This window comes from Mobula hypostoma, chromosome 4 (assembly GCF_963921235.1).
Source record: "Mobula hypostoma chromosome 4, sMobHyp1.1, whole genome shotgun sequence".
NCBI classification, from domain to species: Eukaryota; Metazoa; Chordata; class Chondrichthyes; order Myliobatiformes; family Myliobatidae; genus Mobula; species Mobula hypostoma.
In genome coordinates this window covers 49096548-49123286 of record NC_086100.1, presented here as the reverse complement: position 1 = coordinate 49123286, position 26739 = coordinate 49096548, and the positions used below count along the sequence as shown (strand labels likewise).

General features: G+C 39.4%; 1 protein-coding gene across 4 annotated transcripts in view; it reads right to left on the bottom strand.

Moving 5' to 3' along the window:
• The window catches only part of pex5la (peroxisomal biogenesis factor 5-like a), a 178671-nt gene that overhangs the window by 110538 nt on the left and 41394 nt on the right, over positions 1–26739 (bottom strand). For 2 of the 4 annotated variants that reach the window (XM_063045753.1, XM_063045757.1), the window contains exon 2: positions 14535–14639. The exons of the other annotated variants lie outside the window; for them this stretch is intronic. In XM_063045753.1, coding sequence (XP_062901823.1) covers positions 14535–14639 — 105 coding nt within the window. The remainder of the gene's footprint in view (positions 1–14534; positions 14640–26739) is intronic. 4 annotated transcript variants of the gene reach the window in all.

The following is a 26739-nucleotide window of genomic DNA, read 5'->3' as shown; positions in this document are numbered from 1 at the left end:
ATTTGCTCTGAACTTTGAACTTAAAACCACTGCAGCCACAGGGTTGGCACAGTATCCGTGGCATAAAATGTAGTTTCAATTAAAGTTCAATGTAAAATTTATCAAAGTACATACACAGTATGTCATCCTGTATAACCCTGAGATTCATTTTCTTGCAGACATACTCAATAAATCCAACAACCATAATAGACCTAATGAAAGACCACACCAATAGGGCAAGACAACAAAGTGTGCAAACTTCTAAGGAAGTAGAGGCACTGTTGTGCTTCCTTCATAATTGCACCTACATGCTGGGCCAGGACAGGTCCTCTGAATTGATAACACCGAGGAACTTAAAGATGCTGACCCTCTCTACCTCTGATCCCCACAATGAGGACTGGCTCATGGACCTCTGGTTTCCTCCTCCTGAGATCAATAATCAGCTCCTTGGTCTTGATGACATTGGGTAAGAAAGAGGTCACTGATGGTTGTCCATTGTGTACAATGACATCAAGAAATCTGTCTGGGCGAATTTTTAAAAAGCGAAAAAGCAATTGGACTGTAACTCCAGTGTCTAGACCTTAGAGGTCTGGGTCCAATGGTACAAACAAGTGTCACAAATTGTGGTCTTCCTTGGTTAGAGTGGATGACCATGACGTCTTCTGTAGTGTGTCATGCCTTTCATTCTCCATGGAGTGTTGCAGTACTGCCTTCCAGGCTGTTGGATCTCACTGTAGATCTCATCCACCCAGTCCGCAGGAGCTGACTTTTCATGATAGGGACATGCCTGTCCTAGCTCACTGGGGTATGAGAGTGGGGTATCAGTGAGCCGGTGTCTGCTGTCGAATGCAAACAGACAGTTGGAGACATATCAACTCCTGCCTGAGAAGTGACTTGGATTTGCTTCAATTTGCCTACCAACACAACAGGACAACAGCAGGTTGCGGCAACATGCAGCCAGATTTTCATCTCCCTCCGACATGCTGATTCGTCACCACCTTTGACTTGCCCCTTGACAGCAGTGTCATCAGCGAACTTAAATATTGCATCGGAGCGGTCCTTATCTTCACAGTCATGAGTATAAAGAGAGTAGAGCAGGTGGTTCACCTGTGTTGATGGAGATTGTGGAGAAGTTGTTGCCAATCCAAACTGACAAATAAGAGTGAGAGAGAGTGAGAGTGAGAGTGAGAGTGAGAGAGAGAGTGAGAGAGAGAGAAAAGAAAGAAAAAAAAAATAGAGGATCCAGTTGCCTAAGCAGGTACGTATTGAGGCCAAGGTATTGAAGCTTATTGATTAGTTTTGAGGAGATGATTATATTGAATACCAAGCTGTCATCAATAAAGAGCATCCTGATGTATGCATCTTTGCATTCCAGATGTTCCAAGGTTGAGTGAAGAGCCAATGAAATGGCATATGCTGTTGTCCTATTGTAATGGTAGGCAAATTGCAGTAGATCCATGCGGGAGTTGATGTGTTTCTTCACCAGCCTCTTAAAGTACTTCACAGAGAATGCAAGTGCTACTAAACAATAGTCATTGAAGCAGGTTACCATGTTATATTATATACAAGATGGAATTTGGAATATATATATGTATTCCATCTTTTATATATACATATACACATACATATATATACATATATATACACACACACACACACACACACACATATACATATATATACACACACACACACATATACATATTATATTATATAGAGGCAGGCATCCGTTAGTCTCATGAGACCATGGATTTGCGCTTTGGAAGGTTTCCAGAGCGCAGGTCTAGGCAAGGTTGTATGAAAGACCAGCAGTTTCCCATGCTGCAAGTCTCCCCTCTCCACGCCACTGATGTTGTCCAAGGGAAGGGCATTAGGATCCATGCAGCTTGGCACCGGTGTCGTCGCAGAGCAATGTGTGGTTAAGTGCCTTGCTCAAGGACACACACTTGCTCAACTAAGGCTGGAACTAGCGACCTTCAAATCACTAGACGAACACCTTAACCACTTGGCCACATGCCAACACCTTATAAATATAGGTGGCCATAAACTGGAGAGGTTTTGGCTTATAGGCATCCAACCAACCACCTTCACTCACAGAAAAAAGGGGACTGTTCATTTTGAGTCTTGTTTTGATTGAATTAGGTCTGCAATATGCAAGGAGCCCAAAAGTCATTACCACATAATCAATAGCTTCAAACAGTAGGTGTTAAATTGAGCGAACAGCATGCCATTCAGATAGTATCGATTTAAGACATCTGTTGCACATAGTCATGAATAACAATAGACCATCAAACAGTAAAAAGCAGTGCAAAATTTGACTTCATTAATGGCAGAGCATCTTAACAAGTGGATAATCTTCTCCTGAAGTCTCCACAATCATATTCACTTGTCTTAAGTAAATCTGATTTGCTCTACATGATAAATAATATTGGACACAGCAAAGGCTAGGGACCCTTTGTAAGTGCCAGCTGTCTGTGCTGAAGATCTGTCTTTGAATAAGCCACACCTCTAGAAAAGCTGTTCTACAACAGTTAACACCATCTTCCTGCCAGAATGGAAAATTGAACTTGTTAACAGTTTAAAGAGCAGGGCAAAGCCAACCCAAATAATAAATGCTTCATCAATCTTTTATTAATCAGCAAAGCAATTGATGGAATCAATAGTGCCACCTGGTGCCACTTATCCACGTCCCCTCAGTAAAATAATTTGAGCTCTGGCAGAAGCACTCGCCTCCAATACTCATTACAAACCCAACCCAACATAACGATAAAGCCATCTTCCAGCAGTAATGCAAGACACCATCCCTGATATCAACAAGACATTGGATAATAGGGGTCAATTACCACCTGTGCTTCCATGACGTTACAGAAAAAGGTTAACACAACAAATTCTGCAGCTGCTGGAAATCCAAAGCGATTCAGCAGGTCAGGCAGCATCCATGGAAATGATAAAAAAACAGTCGACGTTTCAGGCTGAGGTCCTTCTTCAGGAGGAAGAAATAAATTGGCTGTCATGGCTGAAGGCACGTCACCCCAACTTGTATCACCAGTGAAGCAGCTTGTCGGGGCAATCCAAGGATCGCAGCCATTTCATCAGCAGAAAATCAAAAGTGGAGTTGTTTGCTGATGACTGCACAATATTCAACTTCATTTATAATTCTGCCGATTATGCCCACAAGCAGTTAGTCAGTCAACACCTCAGAGTGGGCATGATCAGGACAGAGAGTGGAAAGAAAAGTGGCCAGGACATTGAGAAGAATAGAGGAGATAGAACATTAAATCAAAGTTGACTATCTCACCTCTGCATTCAGTCCCAGTGTAGGGTTTCATCCCAAAACATTAACAATGTCTTTCCTTCTACCGAAGCTGCTCAACCCCTTCACTTCCTCCAGCAGATTGTTTGTTGCTCCAGAATGCAGCATCTGCAGCTTCCTGCACCTTCCAGAATCCTTTATCTGTGAAGATTGTGAGAGTTCATTCACAAGACTGGAGCAATTCAGGCAGAAAGCCCAATTACAATGTCTCCATGCTAATGAGTGATGGGCAAAAAAACAAGGGCAGTTTTGCTAACAACTTTATAAAGTGAAAATTAAATGTGAAATCAAAGTGAATAATCCAGTAGGCAGTGTTAAGTGTAGAAAGATTGTGGACAAGGTACCAAGGGGGCAGTGATTATTTGAGTGATATCATGGAAGTCAGAGATGTCACACAGCAGGGAAAAAGATCACATCAACACTGACTACAGGGCACTATCCATGTCAATCCCAACTTCTAGCACTAAGTTTAATACTGGATCCATAAACAAACATTCCTTTCTAAAATGAAAGCCCTTGGACCTCAATTTGCATATTAAGATATGCTTCCTGCCTCTCAGAAATCCATGTACTCAGTGAAAGCCCCTTTTAAAATGGTACTCATTTCACTGTTGGTTTTATGCGCTCTAAAGCCACCAACTATATGTTGAAACCATTATAATCCAATTACCTCCAGTTGCAACAAATTTACTTCAGCCAAATACACTTAAAATATGCTGTTACTGTAAAGCAATATTAAACAGGTATTTTAACTTTGAGACTTCAGTGGAATAGAATAAAGGATGCCATGTGCATTGAACGATCAATCTAATATTTGATCAATATTGATAGTTAATTTTTTTAACGTATCCTTCAATGTATTAAATTGTGCAAAGTGGACACTTTTTCAAGAATGATATGTGATGATTGGTATACTATTAGTTCCTAAGCTCATCCCTTCTCGTCAATGTTAATTTGACTCTGGAGATAACGACTTTGAACACGTTAAAGGCATCAAATCAACATAAAATAGGCCTAAAATATGCACTACATTGTACACCAACCTTGAAGAGTACGAAACAACTTTAACAACAGGACAGCTGCAAGGACTTGTGTGTTAAAGTACATACATAGAAACTTGATTTCACACGCTAGTGTCCAACATAAATCTGTTTGCTACTTCCAAGGTTTATGTCCATGCAGTCATGGCTAATGCCTGCCACGGAATCACTCAGATAGCAACCACTATATAAACAACCACAGCATAGTAAACGTTAAATTGTCCCATTCAGGCCTAAAGATTTAACCGTTGTGGAGGAGTTCTTACTCTTCTTGGATAACATCTTTGCTGACAAGGGAGATCACTCTGCTTGGCAGGTGAGACTTGTGGCAGTGAATCAATCTCAGGTTCTGGGGCTCCCTCTGGGTGGTGATAGGAGTTGGCTCTGAGACTGCAGGAAGTGGTTTTGACAGTCTCATCCCGCAATTCTTTTCTCTAACAATTGACTCTGCTCTCCTCAACTGATCGATGTGTCGTCTCCAGATGATATCAGACGCAATCTCCACCGTGTTGGACAGCAGTCCAGTTCTACTCTTAATCTTTCCGAGTACCCACTTTTGATTACCTCTGTAGACCCTCACCAGGACTGCATGTCCAGGACTTCTTGTTTGAAGAACCTTCAATTTGTCTCAGCTGTTTGTCCTGCATCCTCCTACTGAGATTGGGTTTGAGGAGATCCAAGCATGAATACAAGGGACAACCCAGGAACAGCACAGCTGATGAGTTGTTGGCTGTGGAGTGTGCTGCATTGCGATATGCAAGGAGGAAATTGGCGGGTTTCTGATTCAGAGTCAGTGAAGTGTGTTCTAATGTTAATGCTCGCAGTGCATTCTTTAGACACTGGACAAACCTTTCCAGCAAGCCATTTGTAGCTGGCTGGTATGGTGCGGAAGTAATGTCATTCCATTCATTTTCAGCAATGGCTGAAACCGTACTGCAAAAAAAACCGTGGCCCATAGCTTTCTGCCAGAATGCAGATGCTACTCCAAAAGAAAAGCCTACTATAGCAATAAAGCCACTTCTGAGTGTTTATGGTGAGCAACACTTCGGACTCTTCTTCCGTCTCCATGTGTAGGTTGGCCTCAGCTAAGTCCATTTTGCTTACGTGTTTCCCTCCAGAAAGGTTTGCAAAAATATCCTCTATTCTGGGCAGATGGTATTGATCTACTTGCAGTACTGGGTTGATGGTGACCTTAAAATCACCAGATCCTAACAAACCCATTCTTCTTGGCTACTGGTAGCATTGGTGTTGCTCAGGGGCTCCACTCAACCTTGGAAAGAATTCCTTCAGCCTCCATGCGATCTAGCTCACTGTCTACTTTATCAGGTTAGGTATAAGGAACAAGACAGGCTTTGTAAAACTTGGGTGTGGCATTTTCATTTGACACTATTTGTGTTTTCCACTGCTATCCTGGATGTGGCATCATCCAGTACCTTTCTTAATTTGCTTTCAGTTGATTCTATTGCAGGGTATGGGGCATGCAAATGTGGGTGGATCTCTAATCAAGTTGGAGTTGTCCCAGCCACTCACGGCATCACAAAGCTGGCCCTCCTGTTTTACCACAGACAAGCCCAGTGAGGCTTGCTGGTTGCTGTATTTCACTGTTACGAATGTCATTCCCACAGGTTTGAGCTTTTCTCTAGTATATATTTTTTTCGTTGAATATATTGAATATATCAGTATCTTTGCAATGCTGTTCAAACTCATTTTGTGGAATGACTGAAACAGCCGAGCCAGTGTCCAATTCCATTTTAATTAATTTGCTGTTCACTTCTGGTGTAAGCCATATTGCTTGTCAATGGCTAGTTTTCACATTGCAGATCTCAAGGCTACCCAATCCTTATTATCAGATTTTTCAACAACAGCATGCAGATTAGTGCTCTTTTTGAAACTGCAACTTGACTTTTCTAATTCATCTTTTTCTCTTCTCTATGTAGACCATTTATTTTTTGTCTGCCCAACACGTTCTTCAAATGTGTCCTACTTTGTTGCTCTTTCTGCAAGTTTGCCTTTAAACCAGCATTAGTCTGGTGCATATGAACCTCTGCCACAACTGTAACACAATCTGTTCCACCAGGCCGGTTTCTGTTTAGACAATTGCAATTTTGTTCACACTCGGTTTCATTCCTGACTGCAATTCATTTGCACCTCTGTCTGCTGTTTCCATTGATAGTTATTTCAAATGCTCTTTTAAATTTGTGCTTCCGGTAGAAGCTGTTTATGAATGCTTTCTTATAAAAAAAGATGTCAGTTCATCATTAAGGTCATTACCAAACTGATAACGCTCAGACAATCTCTTCAATTCAACCACATTCACTGAAATTGACTCCCCTTCCTTTTGATTCTGCTTATGAAACCTAAAGCTTTCTGCAATCAAAAAATAGCTTCACTTTTAAGTATTCCTGCATTACTTTCAAAATGCAGCAAATCTCATTTTGGCTGGTTTGGTTGCAGCAGTCAATCTCCTAAGCAAACTGTATGCACGTAAACCCAATGCAAAATGGGCATCCGCTTCTCAGAAGCTACTCCTTTTGGATTAAAATACTGTTCAATTTGTTTCACATTCAGCAGGTAGTTGTCCTTTGTGCAAATGAACAAATTTATCTTACTGATATAGCCTGCCATTTCTTCTTTTTATTTTATTTGTGATTATTATTACCCAGTACTTACTGTTTATGAACCCATGAATTCTTCGATTTTCTGCCCTTAACTCGATTGCCTTTCTTTTTGCAAGGGAAACATGCTGATCCGAAGGGGAAAAAAAACATACTACGCTTTTTAAAAAAAAACTTTTTCGCTGTGTTTTTGTTGTTTTTTAAACTCAAACATCTGGCTGTGCTTCAACAGGTCAGTAGTTGTCTCGGGTTCATTTAAAACTTCTTCATTGTTGTTTCCAACTCCAAAACATAAAAACTAATTGTAAGGAAAACAATGGAGCCAGGATTGAGAGTATAACTATTTTTACTTTAAACAAGGCGTGTACATATGACGCAGCAGCTTAATAACATATTGTATGTACAAACGTACTTTTACATATAATACGCACTGCATGTAAGCAAAAAATGCTTAATCGAGCAATATTTTTACAATATTACTGAAATATTAAATACACAATAGGTCTCCAATTGAAAGCTTTCTCCCTGACATTCCATTTTTGCATTTACTTTCCCAAACACCTTTAGGTGTTGAAGGCCCACTCTGTTGCATACAACATTACGGCCTTACGCATTATAGATTCTGCATTGTTTGACCCTCAAAAAAAAAATTCCCTGATCCAGCATGCACTGTTTAACATAAGTTTCAAACTGCCATATCTTCCAGGCTACAGAACTTTAACTTTAATTTGCTCTTTCCTGGACCAAACTGTTTAACCTCATTTTTAAAACCTAGGCCCTAACCAATTTTAGGTTACACTCTTTTCAGTTTCAATTGAACACAATTACCCAAGTTATTCGACTATATATAATGGATTCAACTTATTAAAAGTAATTTCTTTAACTTTGATGTTAAACTTAATTCATATTTGCATTTCTTGGGATATTTCACTGCATTCTCAATCACAAATTTACCTGTACCATAACAAATATAAAGAGCACTTCAACATCTCTGCAAAAAAATGTTCTTGAAAGGATAAAGTGAATATAACTGAGAAAGGATTAACAACCAGAACACTAACCAGCATAAAACAGGGATAATTTTGATTTTAGATGATAACCTGAAAAGGAAATTAGATCAACTGCACATTTTACATTATTTCTAATTCTCTAAAGTAATGTATATATAGGTGAATAATCCGATTCACTCATTTTACACGATAAGAGAATCAAAACTGCCCCTGTGTAACACAAGTAATCTGGTCCATAGCTGCAGGCTTAAACATTTTCAATCTAGTATATGAACCAATTCTCTGGGAAAAGAAAGAAATATCTGAAATGACACTTGAACATTGTTGTTTAGATGCATCAATGAAGCAAAATAAAATTGCTTAATTAAAAACAGACAGCTATTTACAGAAAGGAAAACAAGTCATCCGAGTAAAGGAAAGGCAAGCTTTTTTGAAATACAAAGTCAGAGAAAGTATTAAATTATCTATTGTTTGTGAATTTTACAATTATATTAGGTAAAATTTAAATATAAATGGAACATGGTTATGTTAAGCTGGACCTATTATATACAGAGCTTTTAATTAAAAAATCAGGAACTATATAGTTTCCTCTTTTAGCCCTTCTAAGTTTGTTTACAACTTATTTGTGCGTGTTATTAAAGCTTTGAATAAACTAACTTGTGAAAAGAATTATTTGCTCTCATCGATTGAACATACATTAATAAAATTCACAAGTTAACAAAGAAAAACCCGAACAGGAACACTAACAATTTAGAAAACTGTTTCAAAATGCTCAAAGTGCACATTAATTCATTAATACATTAAGGTAAAGGAACAATGCTGAGCTAAAAGAAAGGGAAACTGTATCTACACTTCAGGCTGCAGCTAACTTAATGATGAGGCATATAATCAAATGCCCTTCAAGCATCACATGGATGTTATGATGGAAACTAGTCACTTCAGCCTCTGTAGCTGTTAAAAAATACTAAATAATCCTGGCTTCTACTTATAACATTGAAAACTGAAGAACAATCATTTTCCGCAGTAAAGCAATTTCCAAGTTTTAAAAAAAGTGCTTTTAGAATGCTGAAGTGGGGCAGGAACAAATGTGGAGCGAATGCCGGGGGTGGGGGGTGAACTCAGCAGGTGTAGTCTGGGCTTGTGTAGTGTACAGCATTTCCAGGGCATCACTATCATCCACTCACTTCAAATACTTCAGACTTCACTATTCTTTGGTTATTTTGACTTGACAAAGACAAAAAATAAATGTATATCTGTACATTGTATGAATAAATTTCTAACACAACAGATGGCATTAATGATATACACTTAATCATTATTTAAATTTATTTTAATTGTAAACATTAATTGAGAAAAATGACGTGAGTTAAGTACAATCATTAAGCCTGTTATTTATATTTTGCAAAAAATTAAGTGTCTTTCCTCACCCAAATTTAAATTGATTTTACTTCTAAGGATGAAAGAAGATAAATTAATGACTTTAGAAACCGTTTTTTTAAGCAAACTCAATGGCTTTGATTACCATCACCTTAATCTTACTGGCAGTTAGAAAATGAGAGAGAGAAACAAAATAACAGACAGACAAGCACAAACATAGACATACACACACTTTTAAATAAGCACTGCCAACCTTCCTTAACAATGGCTAACCAGTAAATCTAACCACACTTTCTACTCTCAGGCCTGCCAAACCTCAGAATCTCACTCATCAGTGACATCAGACCACAGGACTCCAAATGTTAAGATGAAATTTACTACAGAGATTAATATATGAAGATTTCATTAGCTTCACATTTGTTAATTGGATAGGGCTTGTGATGGATACTTACCTGCCATAGCCTGGGGGGGGGGGGGCTTTTTTTTTTGCCAAGCTCAGCTTTTTAAACATATCAGCTGACACTTCCAGGCATCAAAGTTGTTTTTGAGTAAGTTAAGCTTCCAGCCAATATTCTTTGCTCAGCTTCTTGTCATAAACAAGAACCAGTCTTCAGTTCCGAATGTAAATTGCAAGCAATATTCAGTCTGAAGTTAAAAGAACAGCTTTGAAAGCAAACAGCTCTGCCCATGGAGCACAGGCTACAACCACACGGCACGGGGCTGACTGCTCAGGAGATGCAGTGTAAAACAATGGGGTTATGTTAATTGCATCAAACTAGACAACACTGGATAAGTTATTTAGTTCAAGGAAGCTTGAAGACCAGATTGATACCATCACTTAACACATGAAATAGCTGATCTATCATTAGTTGGGATATTAGTGTGTTCAGAGAGTCAGCCCTCACAGCATTAATTTTGGGTGCCTGGGATCTCTGTCCCAGAAGCTTTTAAGCATCTGTGTGAAGTCGCCCAGCATATATAAAAAAAAACAGTATAAAAGTTAGTGAGCAGTCAGGCTTGTTAGGAATGGTCAAGAAGCAACACGAATCATGACAACGGCTAGATGACTAGAATCCATTCCTCTGCCTTCAATTTCTGTGATAGACGACTCATTTGGCTGCAGCCAGTTGGTACGCCTTTTTAGCCTACAGGAAAAGTACATGTGTTTTGGAAATCCTTTGTTTTCAAAATAGTTTGTAATTTGAAAATCTTTTAAGATAGATATCCTCTGAGTTTTAAATGTGTTTTAAGAATTTTACCTAAATTTAAACATATGATTAAAAATAAATGAACTGCGTTTAAACTACTTTGCTAGCTGGAAGTGTCTCCTTCTTGGTAGGGAGGGAGGACCCAATGCTCAAATAGCAGGTGTTGGCAGCTAAACTTGCCATGGAGGATAAACAGGGAAGCAATCTAGCCTTTGAAAAAGTAGATGGCTACAGTATAACCTCTCTTTAGTGAGGGTACCCATAGCTATCTATATCAGATAGGTCTTAAGATCTTGATTCGAGTTCAGAACTTTACAGACAGCAAAATCAATACCATCACAAGCTATAGAATTTAGTTAAGATGCAAGTTGAGTTGTTTAGCCTTAAACTACTGTTAGAGCACAGCAGAGCAATGTATTGCAAATATATGGAAACCACCTGTAAAATTTGCATATAACTTTAATAATTCCACTATTTTCATGGCAATTAACTTTATTGATAATTTCCCAGCAAAATACCCATCTTTGCTGAGACCTCATTAGTATCTTTTGAGATTACAGATAATGAGAAACAATTTTTCCACTATCTTTTAAGATGCTACTGATTTAAAAAATCCATGGGGACAATGACAGGGTTAATAACAAGATTTTGTCATTTGGTTTCAGAATTTTAAAGTATTTCATGTTCAGTTAAATTTTCTCATACCCTTTTGTGTAACCACATGTTTTAGCTTCAGACTACTCCAACATGATTTTAATGACTTCATGGCAGTCACTTGTTACCTCTGTCAGCAAGACTGCCAAATTAGCTTAATCAAATTCCTAACAAGATGTGCTTTAGACTAAAATTTACTCTGAAAAGCAATGAAACTACCATAATTTGGTTAATTTATGGTATTTACAACTGTTTTGTCTGAGTTATATCTGAACTCTGAGAAAGAATGATAAACTCCTTACACTACCTAGTTCCCAAGTATATATGAGAGTCAAGCATTTTAAATTAAGAGAAGATTACATAAAGAATATCAGAGAATGAATAACATTAACACATTTTGCAAATAAAATTTAAAACTTATTAACACAGATAAGTGGAGGGGCAGGTGGTACTGAGGAAGCAGGGAATTTGCAGAAGGACTTAGACAGGTTAAAGAAGTGGTAGATATATAGGGAAGTGTATGGTCATGCACTTTGATAGAAAGAATAAAGGTGTAAACTATTTTGTAAATGGGGAGCAAATTCAGAGGAACTTGCAGTATTCCCCAAAAGTTAACTTGCATGTTGAGTTAGTGGCAAGAAAGGCAAATGCAATGTTAGCATTCCTTTCAAGAGGATTAGAATATTAAAGCAAGGATGTAATGCTGAGACTTTACAAGGCATTGATCAGAATATATTTGGAGGATTGAGAGTGGTTTTGGGCTCCATATCCAAGGAAGGTTGTACTGGCATTAGAGAGGGTCCAGAGAAGGTTTACAAGAATGATCTCAGGAATGAAAGGGTTAATGAATGAGGAGCATTTGATAGCTCTGGGCCAGCATACTCGAGTTTAGAAGAATGAAACCTACTGCATTTTAAAAAGGCCCAGATGAAGTGAATGTCTTTCCTATTGTGGGGAGTCTAGGATCAGAGAGCACAGCCTTGGAGTAAAAGGATGGCCAGATCTTATTGGTGGGGCAGGCTCGATGGGCCAGAAGGCCTACTCCTGCTCCTATTTCTTATGTTCCTATGATGTCCCTTTAGAACAGAGATGCGGAAGAATTTTTAGACAGAGGGTGGTGATTCTGTGGAGTTCATTGCCACATTTGCCTGTGGAGGTCAAGTCATTGAGTATATTTAGGTTACTGATTAGTAAGAGCATCAAAGGTTATGGGGAGAAGGCAGGAGAATGGGGCTGAGAGGGAAAATAAATTTTCCATGATGGAATGCTGGAGCAGGATAGGATGTATGGCCTAATTCTGCTCCTGTCTCGTGGGCAGAAACATAAATAGCCACTGCAAAATTGATCAGCTTTTGTGTTATAAATGATATTGGCTGAGAAGTTAGCTTAGTTTTAGGTATAGAATGGGTCAGAAAGTGGGATTGCAACTAAAATTGGACCTCGAGTGTCATGGCACGTCTGGAAAAAAAAGGCTACGCAACTTTGTGATGGGTCTGTTAATCCTACTAACAGACCATTACTTAAACTGCAGTAGAAACTAATAAATCAAGTTGGAAAGATATGGTGCTCCATTCTCTTCTAATAAGTTTTGGAAAGAGGTCTTGGGATACACATTAGACCAATTGGTAACGAACAGCTGCTTTAGATAATCAAATCTTTTCAATGCCTTTGGGGTAGAGACATCAGAGGCTCTTTTTTGCCTCCAATCTGCGCAAAACAAGATTCAGTGGGGTCCAGTTTCTACTTCATTATCTTCTTGATTTTTGAAAGGACACGCTGAGAGCAGAAAGTGCATCTAAGATACTGGGTTCATGGTTAATTCACAAACATCCATTTCCAGCCTCAAGCCAGATTCCCTCTATTTTGTTTAAAAAAGTAATGCAGCTTAATGCATAAAGTTTGAGTGGAGTTCTAGTACGCTTCAGCATAGTTTTTAATCAATTCAATCTTGTCAATATAGCTTTGAATAGGAACGGAAGTACTCAATAGCTTGATTTTGTTTCACACATTTTTATTTATTTGATTTCCAAGACAAATGTTGGGGAGGGACAATCAATTCTTCATAAATTTGGTATGGTGGTGCGGAGGAGGGATGCAGAGCCCTTGGATCCTCAAAATAATCCTTGTGTCACATGCCATAACAGCAAAAATGACAACCTCATTTGACTTGAAAGATTCAAGACTTAATCTTAGCCTAAGCCCTCAATTGAGCCTCTCATGCACTGCTGGTGGTTAGCACCGTATGGAAACCAGTCTGGCTCCAGAATGACTTGCAGCTGCAGAGTAATTGCTGACTTACAAACCCCACTTACACCGGTGACCCCGTAGGGAGTACGGACACTATAGCTCAAGCCATGCTGGAAACAAACGGCATGTGGCAGTAGCTTTAACTCTGTCATGTCTGATTCCTAATGAAGATATTGCAGTGTTCACTGCAATGAAACAGATTTTCAGCAGCAATCTTCTTGCTGTTATAACCATTCTTGTTATGTAAGAAACAGCCAAGTAATTAGTTGCATTCTTCTCAAATGAACTTAACTGAAAAGCTTAAAAAAACGAAACAGGCATTTAACACAGAGATCAGTTCGTATTTTACACCTCTTCAGATACATGTAGGGATATATAGATGTACAAAATATTTTGTTCCATTTAACAAGTACATTTATTTTGTGCCAGATAACACAACGTCAGCATTACATAAAATAAAGACCACGTTGCATATAAATATCAAAAAGTATTGCTAAAATGAGCCATCACGAATGTGAATGAAAACGAAACATTTAAAATCCAGAAATTAAAATTAAGATTTTGATGTAGCTGGGTAAAATGAATTGCTTTTTGTGCTTTAAATCAGATTACATTTTGCAGAGTTCCTTTTTAATAAACCCAATTATGTACTATTAAGGGTTAAACTGATGTTATTTTATTGAAGTATGACTTTAAGTAACATTTCTGAAATTAAAATTTCAGCATCACAACTAGATTCAGACTTCACTTTAATCCAGGTAATGTACCAAGGTGATATTTCTCTCAATATCTTTGCAAAACCAAGCAGAACATTTGAGAAGGTTATGGACAACCATATCCCTCAAACATTCCAAAGAATGGCTGCCACTGGTAACATGATTTGAAAGCAAGTAACAAAGGATGGGGATGGATGTTAATAATGGCAGAGTTAGGCAAACATTAGTTGGACATTACATCAGTATTCACCCAATTAATCATTTTTAAAGGACAGGTTTTTAATCTTACTGTTTTATTGTAATTTTTTTTCTCATACATTCAGCTCATGACTGAATGACCACATGCCAACTTGATATTGGCATGATGCTTCCCACCTGTGATGTCACAGTAAGGAGGGGTTTTCCTTCTCCAGACTCCTCCCTCGGTATCTCCTTCATCACCATGGTAACACCCTTATCTGCAGCCCTAGCGCCTTTCCCCTACAACAGTGAAATCAACAATGACTTGTGTCAGGAGACTTTAAGGTTTTACTGTTAAATTTATAATTTTCTTTTCAACATTTTTGTCACACTATCATCTTTATAACAATATTAGATCTGAAAAAAATTGGTAAAAGCAGCACTTTTTGTAACCAAAGCATGAAGTGAACAAAGGAAACATACAAAATTTTGTTTCCACACCACTAATATTAACTATACAACTGTTCGCCAAAGATGATCAAGAGACAAAGAGCATCCATTTTGGCCTCAGGCCAGAAAAAAAGCATTGTACAATGGGTGGAACTTCATGGCACACAAACTGCAAAGAAATATTATAGAATATATCAAATCTGATGATTAGATATTCTATTCTCTGGATTTTACCTACTTGAAATGAAATTACTTTTTAAAAATCTCATTTATCAGATACAGATACAAATCAAATTCTACTTCAGATTTTCATTATCCATCTTGCTAAGGGCGCACAAGAATTTGATTAAATACCATGATTGACTCAGCTAAAGATCTCGTATACACAATTTTCAAATTATCTCATCCACTGGAAAAACAAAATTTTAGCAAGTATCATATCCTTATTAAAACAAATAAAAACAATGTTACAAAATTGCACAAACCTTCATTTCAATATAATGCAATGTTTCAATTTTTTTTTAACTGAATAATAATTGAAGATACCAGAGGAGCAAAATAACCAAAAGAATCACTGAAGGATTTTGAGAGTCTGGCCATGTCACACTAAGTATTATGCTTTAAATTACCTCTGTAGATCAAGTAATTTCCTCATTGGTAATTTTCTCATTCACTAATGTAAAAATCATTTAATATCACTAAATTTTGAAAGTGTTGTAGTTTATAATACATTTTTATTTTTAAATATTATATACAGGTACATTGTTTAATTAAAGTGAAAGAATATTGGGACTTGCAAATGCCTTAGTGATATAACATAATCCTCAGTACAATGGATGAACTATTTTAGATAAAACCAATGGATTAAACAAATTATTCAGCTGTGGAATAGTGTAAAAATTCTAATTTTACATGAGAACATAAGAAACAGGAGCAGGAGTTGGCCATCTGGCCCATCCAGCCTGCCCCGCCATTCAATAAGAACATGGCTGATCTGTCCATAAACTCAGATCCATCTATCTGCCTTTTCCCCATAACCCTTGATTCCCTCACTATGTAAAATTTTATCTAACTGTTTCTTAAATATATTTAGTGAGGAAGCCTCAACTGCTTCCCTGGGCAGAGAATTCCCCAGATTCACCACTCTCCGGGAAAAACAGTTTCTCCTCATCTCCACTCTAAATCTTCTCCCCTGAATCTTGAGGCATTGTCCCCTAGTTCTAGTCTCACCTACTAATGGAAACGACTTTCCTACTTCTATCTATCTATCCCTTTCAAAAATTTGTAAGTTTCTATAAGTTCCCCTCTCATTCTTCTGAACTCCAGAGAGTATAGCCCCAGGCAACTCAATCTCTCCTCGTAGGTTAATCCCTTCATCTCTGGAGTCAACCTGGTGAACCTCCTCTGCACGGTCTCCAAAGCCAGTATATCCTTCCCCAAGTATGGAGACCAGAACTGCACACAGTACTCCAGGTGAGGCCTCACCAGTACCCTGTATAGTTGCAGCATGACCTTCCTGCTCTTTTGTAGCCTACTGTTTAGGTTTGATGAATTTTGCCTGCAAGTCCAAGTGCAGTATTTTCTTCCAGCATTATGCAGTTGAAAAATTATTTTGCTGGATATTTTTTCTGAATATCATAATAATCACTTCAAGGTTATTTTGCATCACTTAGAAATTTTGACTAAGCTCTTCCTGCCCGAAACTATTTCTGTGTCATTCTTGATATTCTTGCCCGTGCAATGGGAAACTGAAGAAAGTTAGACCAGGCCAACTTGAAGTACCAAGACAACATTAATGAACTTCAGCGGCAATGACTTGGAAAGATTGCAACTGATGTGCAGACTCAGCGGCTAACCTAAATGAATATGCCAGTGCCGTCACAGACTTCATCAGTAGGTGTGCAGAGGACTACATGCCACGAAATTCTATCCGCGTTTTTCCATCCAGAAACCACAGACGAACTGAAAGACCCAGTCCTTACTGAAGTCTGAGGTGTTCAAGTCAGGTACAGGAAATCTAAGTATGACCTTTGCAGAAGTACCAGGAATGCCTAGAGACAACAGCAGTCCAAGCTGGAGTCCTAGGCCAGCCGTCATCTGTGGTAAGTCTTGCATGCTACAACAGGCTACAAAGTGGAGCCAGACAGCATCCCTCCCCGATGAGCACAATGCATCCTAATGCTCAAAAAGAAGGTAAATGGAGTGATACCAACTGCCCTGACAAACTTTGTCTTATAATTGATGATGGTGGCGCTTCCAAAGGATAAGTCTGTGCGAAGGGACCGGCCCTGTTGAAGTCCTCAAAGACCAGCTGACAAGAATATTCTATGATATATTTAACCTCTTGCTACTCCATTTTGAGGTTCTCCTCTATTTTAAGACCACTATCATCCTGGTGGAAAAAAATAACATAACGTGCCTTAATGATGATCACCAGTGGTTCTGTCATCCACCATGATGAAGTGCTTTGAGAGGTTGGTCAGGACAACTTTGACTCACTGCAATTCACCTACTGCAGAAACAGGCCCATGTTAGGTGCCATCTCCCTGGTCCAACACTCATCTCTGGAACAGATGGATAACAGAGCCATCCTACATGAGACCATTCTCCTCCACCACCACCCTCCATCTGGCAAAACTGGTCCTCTCCCTCAACAATATTTCTTTTGGCTCTTCCTACTTTCTCCAGACTTGAGGGGTAGCCATGGGCACCTGCATGGGCCCCAGCTAAGACTGCCTTTTCGTTGGCTATGTAAAACAGTCTATGTTCCAAGTCTTCCCCTGTAATGCTCCCCAATTCTTCCTCCTCTACATTAGGGACAGCATACGTGCTGCTTCCTGCACCCATGCCAAGCTCGCCAATTTCATCACATTTGCCTCCAACTTCCACTCTGCCCTTAAATTCACTTCGTCCATTTTTGACGCCACCCTTCCTTTTCTCGTTCTCCCTGTCCTCACCTCTGGAGACAAAATGTTAACTGGCAACTTCTATAAACTTACCAATTCCCATGGTTATTTTCAGCAGACCTCTTCCCATCCTGCCTCCTGTAAAAATACTATTCCATTTTCTCAGCAACACACACAAAATGCTGGTGGAACGCAGCAGGCCAGGCAGCATCTATTGGAAGAGGTACAGTCGACGTTTCAGTCCGAGACCCTTCGTCAGGACTAACTGAAAGAAGAGATAGTAAGAGATTTGAAAGTGGGAGGGAGAGGGGGAGATCCGAAATGATAGAAGACGGGAGGGGGAGGGATGAAGCTAAGAGCTAGCAAGTTAATTGGCAAAAGGGATACAAGGTTGGAGAAGGGAGAGGATCATGGGACCAGAAGCCTAGGGAGAAAGAATGGGGGAGGGAAGCCCAGAGGAAGATGGAAATCAGGCAAGGAGTTATACTGAGAGGGACAGGGGGAGAGAAAAGAGAGAGAAAAAAGGGAAAAAATTTTAAAAATTGTAAATAAATAAGGGATGGGGTAAAAAGGGGAGGAGGTGCATTAATGGAAGTTAGAGAAGTCAATATTCATGCCATCAGGTTGGAGGCCACCCAAACGGAATACAAGGTGTTGTTTCTCCAACTTGAGTGTGGCTCCCCTTCTTACCCCATCCCTTATTTATTTACTATTTTTTCCCCTTTTTTCTCTCTCTCTCTCTCCCTCTGCCCCTCTCACTATAACTCCTTGCCTGATCTCCATCTTCCTCTGGGCTCCCCTCCCCCTTTCTTTCTCCCTAGGCGTCCCGTCCCATGATCCTCTCCCTTCTCCAGCCTTGTATCCCTTTTGCCAATCAACTTTCCAGCTCTTAGCTCCATCCCTCCCCCTCCTGTCTTCTCCTATCATTTCATATCTCCCCCTCCCCCCCCCACTTTCAAATCTCTTACCATCTCTTCTTTCAGTTAGTCCTGACGAAGGGTCTCGGCCCAAAACATCGACTGTACCTCTTCCAATTGATGCTGCCTGGCCTGCTGCGTTCCACCAGCATTTTGTGTGTGTTGCTTGAATTTCCAGCATCTGCAGATTTCCTTGTGATTCCATTTTCTCAGTTCTTTCAGCTCTGCCACAGGAATGTGTTCCCAGGATGAAGCTCTCCTTTCCAGGACATCATTGATGCTGCCCTCACGTGCATCTCCTCCATTTCTCTGAACTTCTGCACTCACCCCATTTTCCCCGCACCTTAACAGTGATAGAGTTCTTCTTGTTTTTTTCTACCACCCCATGAGCCTCTGCATTCAACAAAACATTCTCCACAACTTCCACCATCTCCAAAGGGATCCTACCAGTAAACACATGCTCACCCCTCCCCGCCCCGCTTCTCACAGGGATCACTCCCTCTGTGATTCCCTTGTCCAGTCTTCCCTCCACAATAATGTCCCTCCCAGCACTTAACCCTGTAAGCTGCCAAAGTACTACACCTACCCAAACACCTCCTCTCTCACCTCCATTCAGAGACTCAAAAAGTCCTCCTAGATGAGGCAACACTTCACCTGCAAATCTGCTGGGGTCGGCTATTGTGTCCAATGCTCTGATGCGGCCTCCTCTACACTGGTGAAACCTGTCATAAATTGGGAGACCGCTCGTCGAGCACCTCTGCTCCATCCGCCAAAAGCGGAATATTTTAGTGGCGAAATATTTTAATTTGAATTCCCATTCGGACTTGTCGAGCCACAACGAGGCCACCCTCAGGGTGGAGGGGCAACATCTGTGTAGGAGTAACACCTCCTATGACATGATTTCTCCTTCCAGTAAAAAAATAATTTTCCCTCCCCTCTTCTATTCCCCACTCTGGCCCCTTACCTCTTCACACCTGCCTATCACCCCCACTCCCGTGACCCCTCCTCCTTCCTTATCTCCCGAGGTCCACTCTCCCCTCCTATCCAATTCCTTTCTCTCCAGCCCTTTACCTCTCCTACCCACCTGGCTTTACCAATCACTGTCTAGCTATTCTCCTTCCCCTCCCCCGCCTTTTATATTCTGGCATCTTCCCTTTCCTGTCCTGTCCAGAAGAAGGGTCTTGGCCAACTGTTTAGTCATGTCTATAGATGCTGCCTGAGCTGCTAAGTCCCTCCAGCATTTTGGGCCTCTTGCCCATTACTACAATCCCTATACATTAAGGGTGACAGAACCCTTGCTTAATGGTGTTGGTCCATGGCATAAAAAAGGTGAGGAATCCTGGAATCCCTGCTATACAGTCACGACCGTGTGGCCAAATCACACCCCAACAGCATTTACCGCTCTGTGGGCGACTCCACCCAGATCTCAAAAGTAAAAGGAAATTCCGCATGATCCCCAATGATCTTCACCAATTTTTAAAGAAGCACCATAGAAAGCATCCTTTCCAGATGCATCACAGCATTGGATGATAGCTGTTCTGCTCAAGACTGCCAGGAAGTGCAGTGACTGAACTCAGTTCTGTCCATCACACAAATCAACCTCAACATCGACTCCCATCTTCACTTCCTCCAGATACTCAAGCACAAAATAGTATTATATTTTTAAATTATTTTTTCATTAAACAATTTAACACTTAACAAAACACATTTACTAACTATGTTTGAAACATACTCCATTGCCATGGCTAAGAAAACACGTGAAATTGGTTTAATTACTAGAATGTATTTGTAATAACAATTTGAGTCCTGGAGAAGGGTCTCAGCCCAAAATGTCAACTACCTCCTCTGAAACAGACTCAATAAACTGATTAGAAAGGCTGGCTCTGCTTTAGGAGTCAAACTGAACACACTGGAGCCAATGGTAGAAAAAGGACCCTGCAGAAAACCCTGGCAACCTCTGCATGCCACCTTGGCTGAACAGAGCACTTTTAGTAATAGACTAAGACAACTGAGCTGTTCTAAAGAGCGCTGTATGAGGTCATTCTTACCCTCAGCCATTAGGCTCTATAATGAGTCAACCTATAGCTGGGGAAGTGATGACCTGTTAGACTGTTTGAGGTAACTTTTTTTTAATTCTTTCTTACTTCTCTTCTAATATTTGTCCATCTGTGCACTTGTAATGCTGCTGTGCCACTATAATTTCCTTTGGGACCAATAAAGTGCCTAGATATCTTTTTATTCATTTCCATAGATGCTGCCTCACCCTGCTGAGTTCCTCCAGCATTTTGAGTGTGTTACTTTGGATTTCCAGCATTTGCAGACTCTCTTGAGTTTATGATCAATTCATGCATCAATGTAATCACCGACTTGCTATGCCATTATTCTTCAATTGGACATGAAGAACTACAATCAACATAAACTAAATTTAGGGCTCTGGGACACCCAGTACCTTAATTTTTATTCATTGTATGTAGTTACTTAAACCATCTCTTTGAAAGGTTCCAGAAATAACAGGAAGTTACAACTAAGGAATGCAAATGTAAATATGCATCTTTTAAGTATGTCATAAATTAAAATAATCTTGCTGAAGGATGCAAAATCAATCATTTACAATGTAAATTTGATAGTATCAAACTTCCTTTAAATATGATTTATGAATTCTGGCAGGAGATATCCATGCCTACTTGTTCAAGATGACAGTGAATCAAATTCAAATCAATTAACTGAAGTACAATTGCATTATTTATAATCCATTTTAAAAGGTGTCATGTCCTTGATTGCTCAAGTTTAGGCACAATTTCTTCAGTCTGAGACATCCAGTAAGGTCTCATTCTACTGATGTAGGAGGAGTTCATTTAGCTCATTAGATCAATACCGGCTCTCAGAACATCCCCTCAGTCCCATTTCCCCCATCTACTTTCCTGTAACCTATTCTCTCTCATATATCCATCAACTCTACCCCCAGCTGCATTTGGAGTAATTTACAAGAATCAATTAGCCTGCCACCCAGCAGTTTTGGGTTGTGTGAGTAAACCAGAGCACTTGAGGGGAAATTGTGCAATCACAGTAAGAGCATGCAAACTTTCACACAAATTGCACCAAAACTAAATGAGCACAACAGTGTCATTCCAACTATTAGCTTGGTGTTGGCCTATTTACAGTTCACTACCAATTCTGTTCCACTTGAGCAAAGAACCAGATAGTGGCATTTATTCCCAAATTTAGAAGGTAACTTCAATAATCTGCATGAGGCATAAGAAATGGGTACAGACTCATGGATGTTGGATGAGTGTTGCTTTCTTGTGAAATCGGCCAGTGAACACTGTGTGCTTTTGTAATCAGAAGAACAGTTCAGGCACAAGGATATTTAATCCTAAATTCTAAACAGACTATTTCAATAATTTATTGAGTGCTTCAGGGAGCAAGTTAAGTATTTGGATTTATACACTTGCACACGCCAACAGACTCTGTTCTGTTGTATTATATTATAACATATTAACTGGAATTCTCAGTCATGAAATTGTAACTTACTGCGTAATGACTGAAACATGCAACAACACTGCACTTTCACAGCAATCTTCACCAGGCATCAACTCTTTGTTGATATCTAGTAAGATGCCAAACTTGAGACCAATACTGTAGTGCTAATTAACACATTGCTGGAGATTAGAATTGAATGCCCAGGAGTAGAGATTAACATTTGGTTATGAATGCTCAACAGGTGGTTTTGTATATTTTGTTTCTTTTTCCAATGGGATGAATAAATGGAGGGAAACTGATACAAAGGTTATTGCTCAAAGGCTAAATGGCTCATTATCTTCATGTGGTCAAGGCGGAGTAGTTTTTTTTTTCCGCTCCATGAAAGAATTGCTCGCTGTCCTCTCCAGGACCACTAATATATAATTTGAAAAAGCCAGGACCCAAACTCAGCCTGCATGGTAAATTTGGCAACCATTAGCAGGAGCAAGATCACTCTTTCCAGACTTTGTGTGGCAGCTCCTGGTATTACAACTTCCTCTACACAGGAGGGAAAGCTGCATTTCGTTTTGTTGGGATGTGCAAGATTGAATGAGACAGCAAAATATGCAAGGGATCATCTGATTGAAGTGGAATTTATTACTTTTCTACTAACATTTAAGTGAAGAACATAATTATATTGAAATACATGCAATGAGATTTGTTCAAGTCTTTCCCATTTTATAATGACTCCTTCAAAGTTTTAAAATAAGAGATGCAATATTGTTCCTCTTTACCTTTTTACCTACAACCCCAGATGTCCCTTCTCCACCTCGTACTTTGATTAGAGATTCTTGCAAATCAATGAACTAAGGGCAACTGGTCAGTTAAGCCAGGGAAGCTAGCCTGTGCAAGGGGACTGATGAAACATTCAGATGGCAAAGGTCAACCAAGTTGAACCCAAGGCGTAACCTATGTGAATTTGCTTTCAAATTTGTCCTGTCCAACAGTACATGAGAAAACAGTGTATTGGCATCAGAAGCACAAAGGTAAGGGAAGCACCTGCTAATGGTTATCTGAAAAGTGTATGAATTTAAAGTGGCTGTTCATCACAAACTTCTTCAGAAAGACAGCTTGCAATCCATGATGGCATTTGTGCTTTGTGCTACTTTCCTTCATATCCTGAGCATCGTTGGACAAAATTACAGTGGGGAAAGGTAAATAGTTTGCTCACAGAACTTCAGGGCTCTGTTTGAAAAGCACTGTCAGCTGCTTTAAAATGAAAGGGCACAGAAAAGGAAGTGACAGAGATGCTAGGGAATTGTCCGAGTGCTCTGGCGAGCACAGGCATCCACCACATTGAAGCAGCTGATTGATGACAGATAGAATCGGTGCTATACGGCCACAAATTCCACATAGAAGAGACAGGAACCAAATAGCGGTGATAACTTCTGTATTCTTTATGATAATACATCCTGCCGTCACACACGGGTCCTTTTAAACAACTGTTTGTGAAATAGATGCATCAGCTAACAGACAGAATCAATTTCAAATCCCTTACTCACTCTTCCTTCAGTTAGTCCTGACGAAGGGTCTCGGCCTGAAACGTCAACTGCACCTCTTCCTATAGATGCTGCTTGGCCTGCTGCGTTCACCAGCAACTTTGATGTATGTTGCTAGAATCAATTGTTGTTTGGATATGTAATACAATGATCGTCAAAAACAAAACAAGCTGGACATACTCTGGAGATATACACCACGTCTGTAGAGACAGCATAGAGTTAGTAATTTCAAGTTGAAAATGTTTTATTGAAAATTGCTATTTTGTTGCTCCAGCATATTGTTTCACTTATGCATTTCAAAGTAAGCTCCATTCAGGACTCGAGAAATTCCACATAATACATGTAACTAGGACTGAAATGAAAGAGTGCCAGCGGACGGAACCTGTTACTAGTGTTAAAGTAATGCAGCAGCCAGCAACAGTTGGCACAAGTAATTTCACATATAATTCATTGTACTGAATGGCCATGATAACTAATAGGTTTGTGAAATTAATTTCCACTTCCCACCCAGAAAAGTCCCACACGTGACAGGGACATGGACAACCAATGAAACTGTTTTTAGTATATTACTGAAGTAGTATCAACCAATGGGGATACATGGACGGTCTTCAGTTTGACATTTGCACAAAAAGATAACTATAACATCAACTATATCCTACAAAGGGTCACCCCAGATTATGTGCTCAACTTTCTCACTCAGATAGACTGCTAGGAATGATGCCAAGATGATTAGTTAAACACAACAGATACAGGCTCCTAAACTAGGTACACTCATTTACTTTCTAATACAGGCATTATAATCCTAATACTTTTCTACAGCTTTTAATACCTTTCTTCTCTGACAAGGCTTTATTTATTTCTCAGATATTCTTCCAAGCACTCACAACTGGGTCTTATATCCCTGAAGCAGAGGTTAAGGAGCGGACATGATTGAGGTGCATAAAATTCTGCGACGTATCCACAAGTTAGACTGCAGGAGAACTTCCCCCTATGTGAGAGGTGGATAAGAGTAGGGAACGTAGCTTTGTGGCAATGGGGAAGAGACTCAGAGGGAGAACGGTCCTTCTTCGCTCAGTGTGGCATATACTGCCTGGGAGAGTGACTGAAATGAAAGAGAACTAGTGAATAGGAACAATTCCTATTCACTTATACATATATAAATGATAGCATCTGAGATGATGAACACTTGAATTGTTTAGGCTTTGAGCAATGGGGCCAATACAGCATGCCCACTGGACGAGCAGGGCTGAATGGCACACTTCCATGATATATGAATCTACGATCTTTCCTGATGCACCTGAAGTATTCCTGCAAGTGTTGTGCAACCTGTCAGCTGTCCAATACTAACATTTCCAAGGAAATTAATTTGCTGAAAAATTCAACAGCAGTCGTTTGTACTGAACACGTAATGGAACAGCAGATGAGCATTCTGCTTTTCTTCTGAAATAGATTCTACTCAGGCCAACAGAACAAAATTTTAGAAACAAAGGAGAAAATGCAATTGCTCCCATAGAGCACATTCAGCACTCCCATTGCCGAGAAGCATTTCTGCAGTCTCTGCTGATATTCAAATATATACAATTTGTGGATTTAGATGTAGAGTTAAATTACTGCAAAGTGACTCTCTGGATAAATCAAATACTACAGTCTTAACTATAATCCCATAATTATTAATATGTTGGTATACCATGGTTTGCACGGTTGTCCTATATGACATACATTTGTGGCTCCAAACATTAATAAATCCTAGAGTAATTAGATAACAAGGGAGATAGGAGGCACAGAATGTCAAAGCACCTTAGGAAAAACTGTAACATCACCAACTATGGGGTGCTTACCACAGCATCATTAATAATCTATTTTTGGACTAGCTTGTCTGCAGAGTATTGTCGAAGGTTTATAACCTCATACAACCAGCATCCAACAACATTCAATTATTTTCATCCAATGCACTGAAGGGCAGGGTATTTTTAGAATAGAATAACAACAATGTTGATTCAAAACTTAGAATAAAGATCAGAAAACTTTGTATTCTATGCACTTAATTTAGAAAATTAACTTTATACTACAATCCTCCAAAATTATCATAAATTTAAAAAGCCTTGAAATTCTCTATGGGTTTTTCCTGACACTCAAGTTTTAGCAGGAGGTCTCAAGAATTAAGAGTAATCTCATGAAATTTCATCCCATTTCTTTTTCAGCAGGCTTGGTCACAGAGGGGTTGTACTAGCAAATGAGTGTTGCAGGGCTGGAAAAAAAACAATAGACGTAACAGCTCTGCATTTGTCTCTAACACAACAAATTCACACTCTGAATCTAGAACAACATGACAATTAGTCTACTGAGTAAATGCATCTACATTTAAATCCTTCTACTGGAGAATACCAAGTTGTTTTCACATTGTTCAGAAGTTCATCAAATCAAAGGGGAAAAAGAAGAATGTTGGCCCTTTACAGTTGAACTTCAAATTGCTGAAGAGAATGGCAACGTTAGTCACTTGGGTGTGAAGGTCAGCTTTCACATGTTGTTGTATAGGCCAAAGCCAATGACTTCCATTTCCAATCATGAGCAAAGTCAATTGAGAAGATAGGGCTCTGGACAATGGTGAGATTTGTAAACAACTGTAACTGTAGGCATAAGCCATAATAAAGCATCAACATTTTCAAGAATAGATCTGCAGGTATGCTACAAAATAGCTCCCGGATAAATTGCTTACATTGTTGGCTGCATGCTCTACAACTGTGTCGCAATGTGACCTCAGGGAAAAATAAGGAAGCCAGACCACAGAGATCTGGCTAATACCGAGAATGATCAGGACATACATATCCAGAATCAGAAATCAGGTTTGTTATCACCAGCCTATGTCATGAAAGTTCTGTTTTTTTTGTAGAAAAAGCAATTGCTTCATTGGAGTAGAACAAATACTAATCTAAGAATTCCAAATTAATTTCAATCCTTCATCCGTTCATGGAACTCTAATAAATCTAAATGCAAGCATGCAATCTACTGAAAGGAAAAAGTATGTATTCAAAGACACTCTCCAAACAAAAAATTTGGATATGTCCCTGATAATTACTGTTTTTCTACATTTAACACATACAATACAATA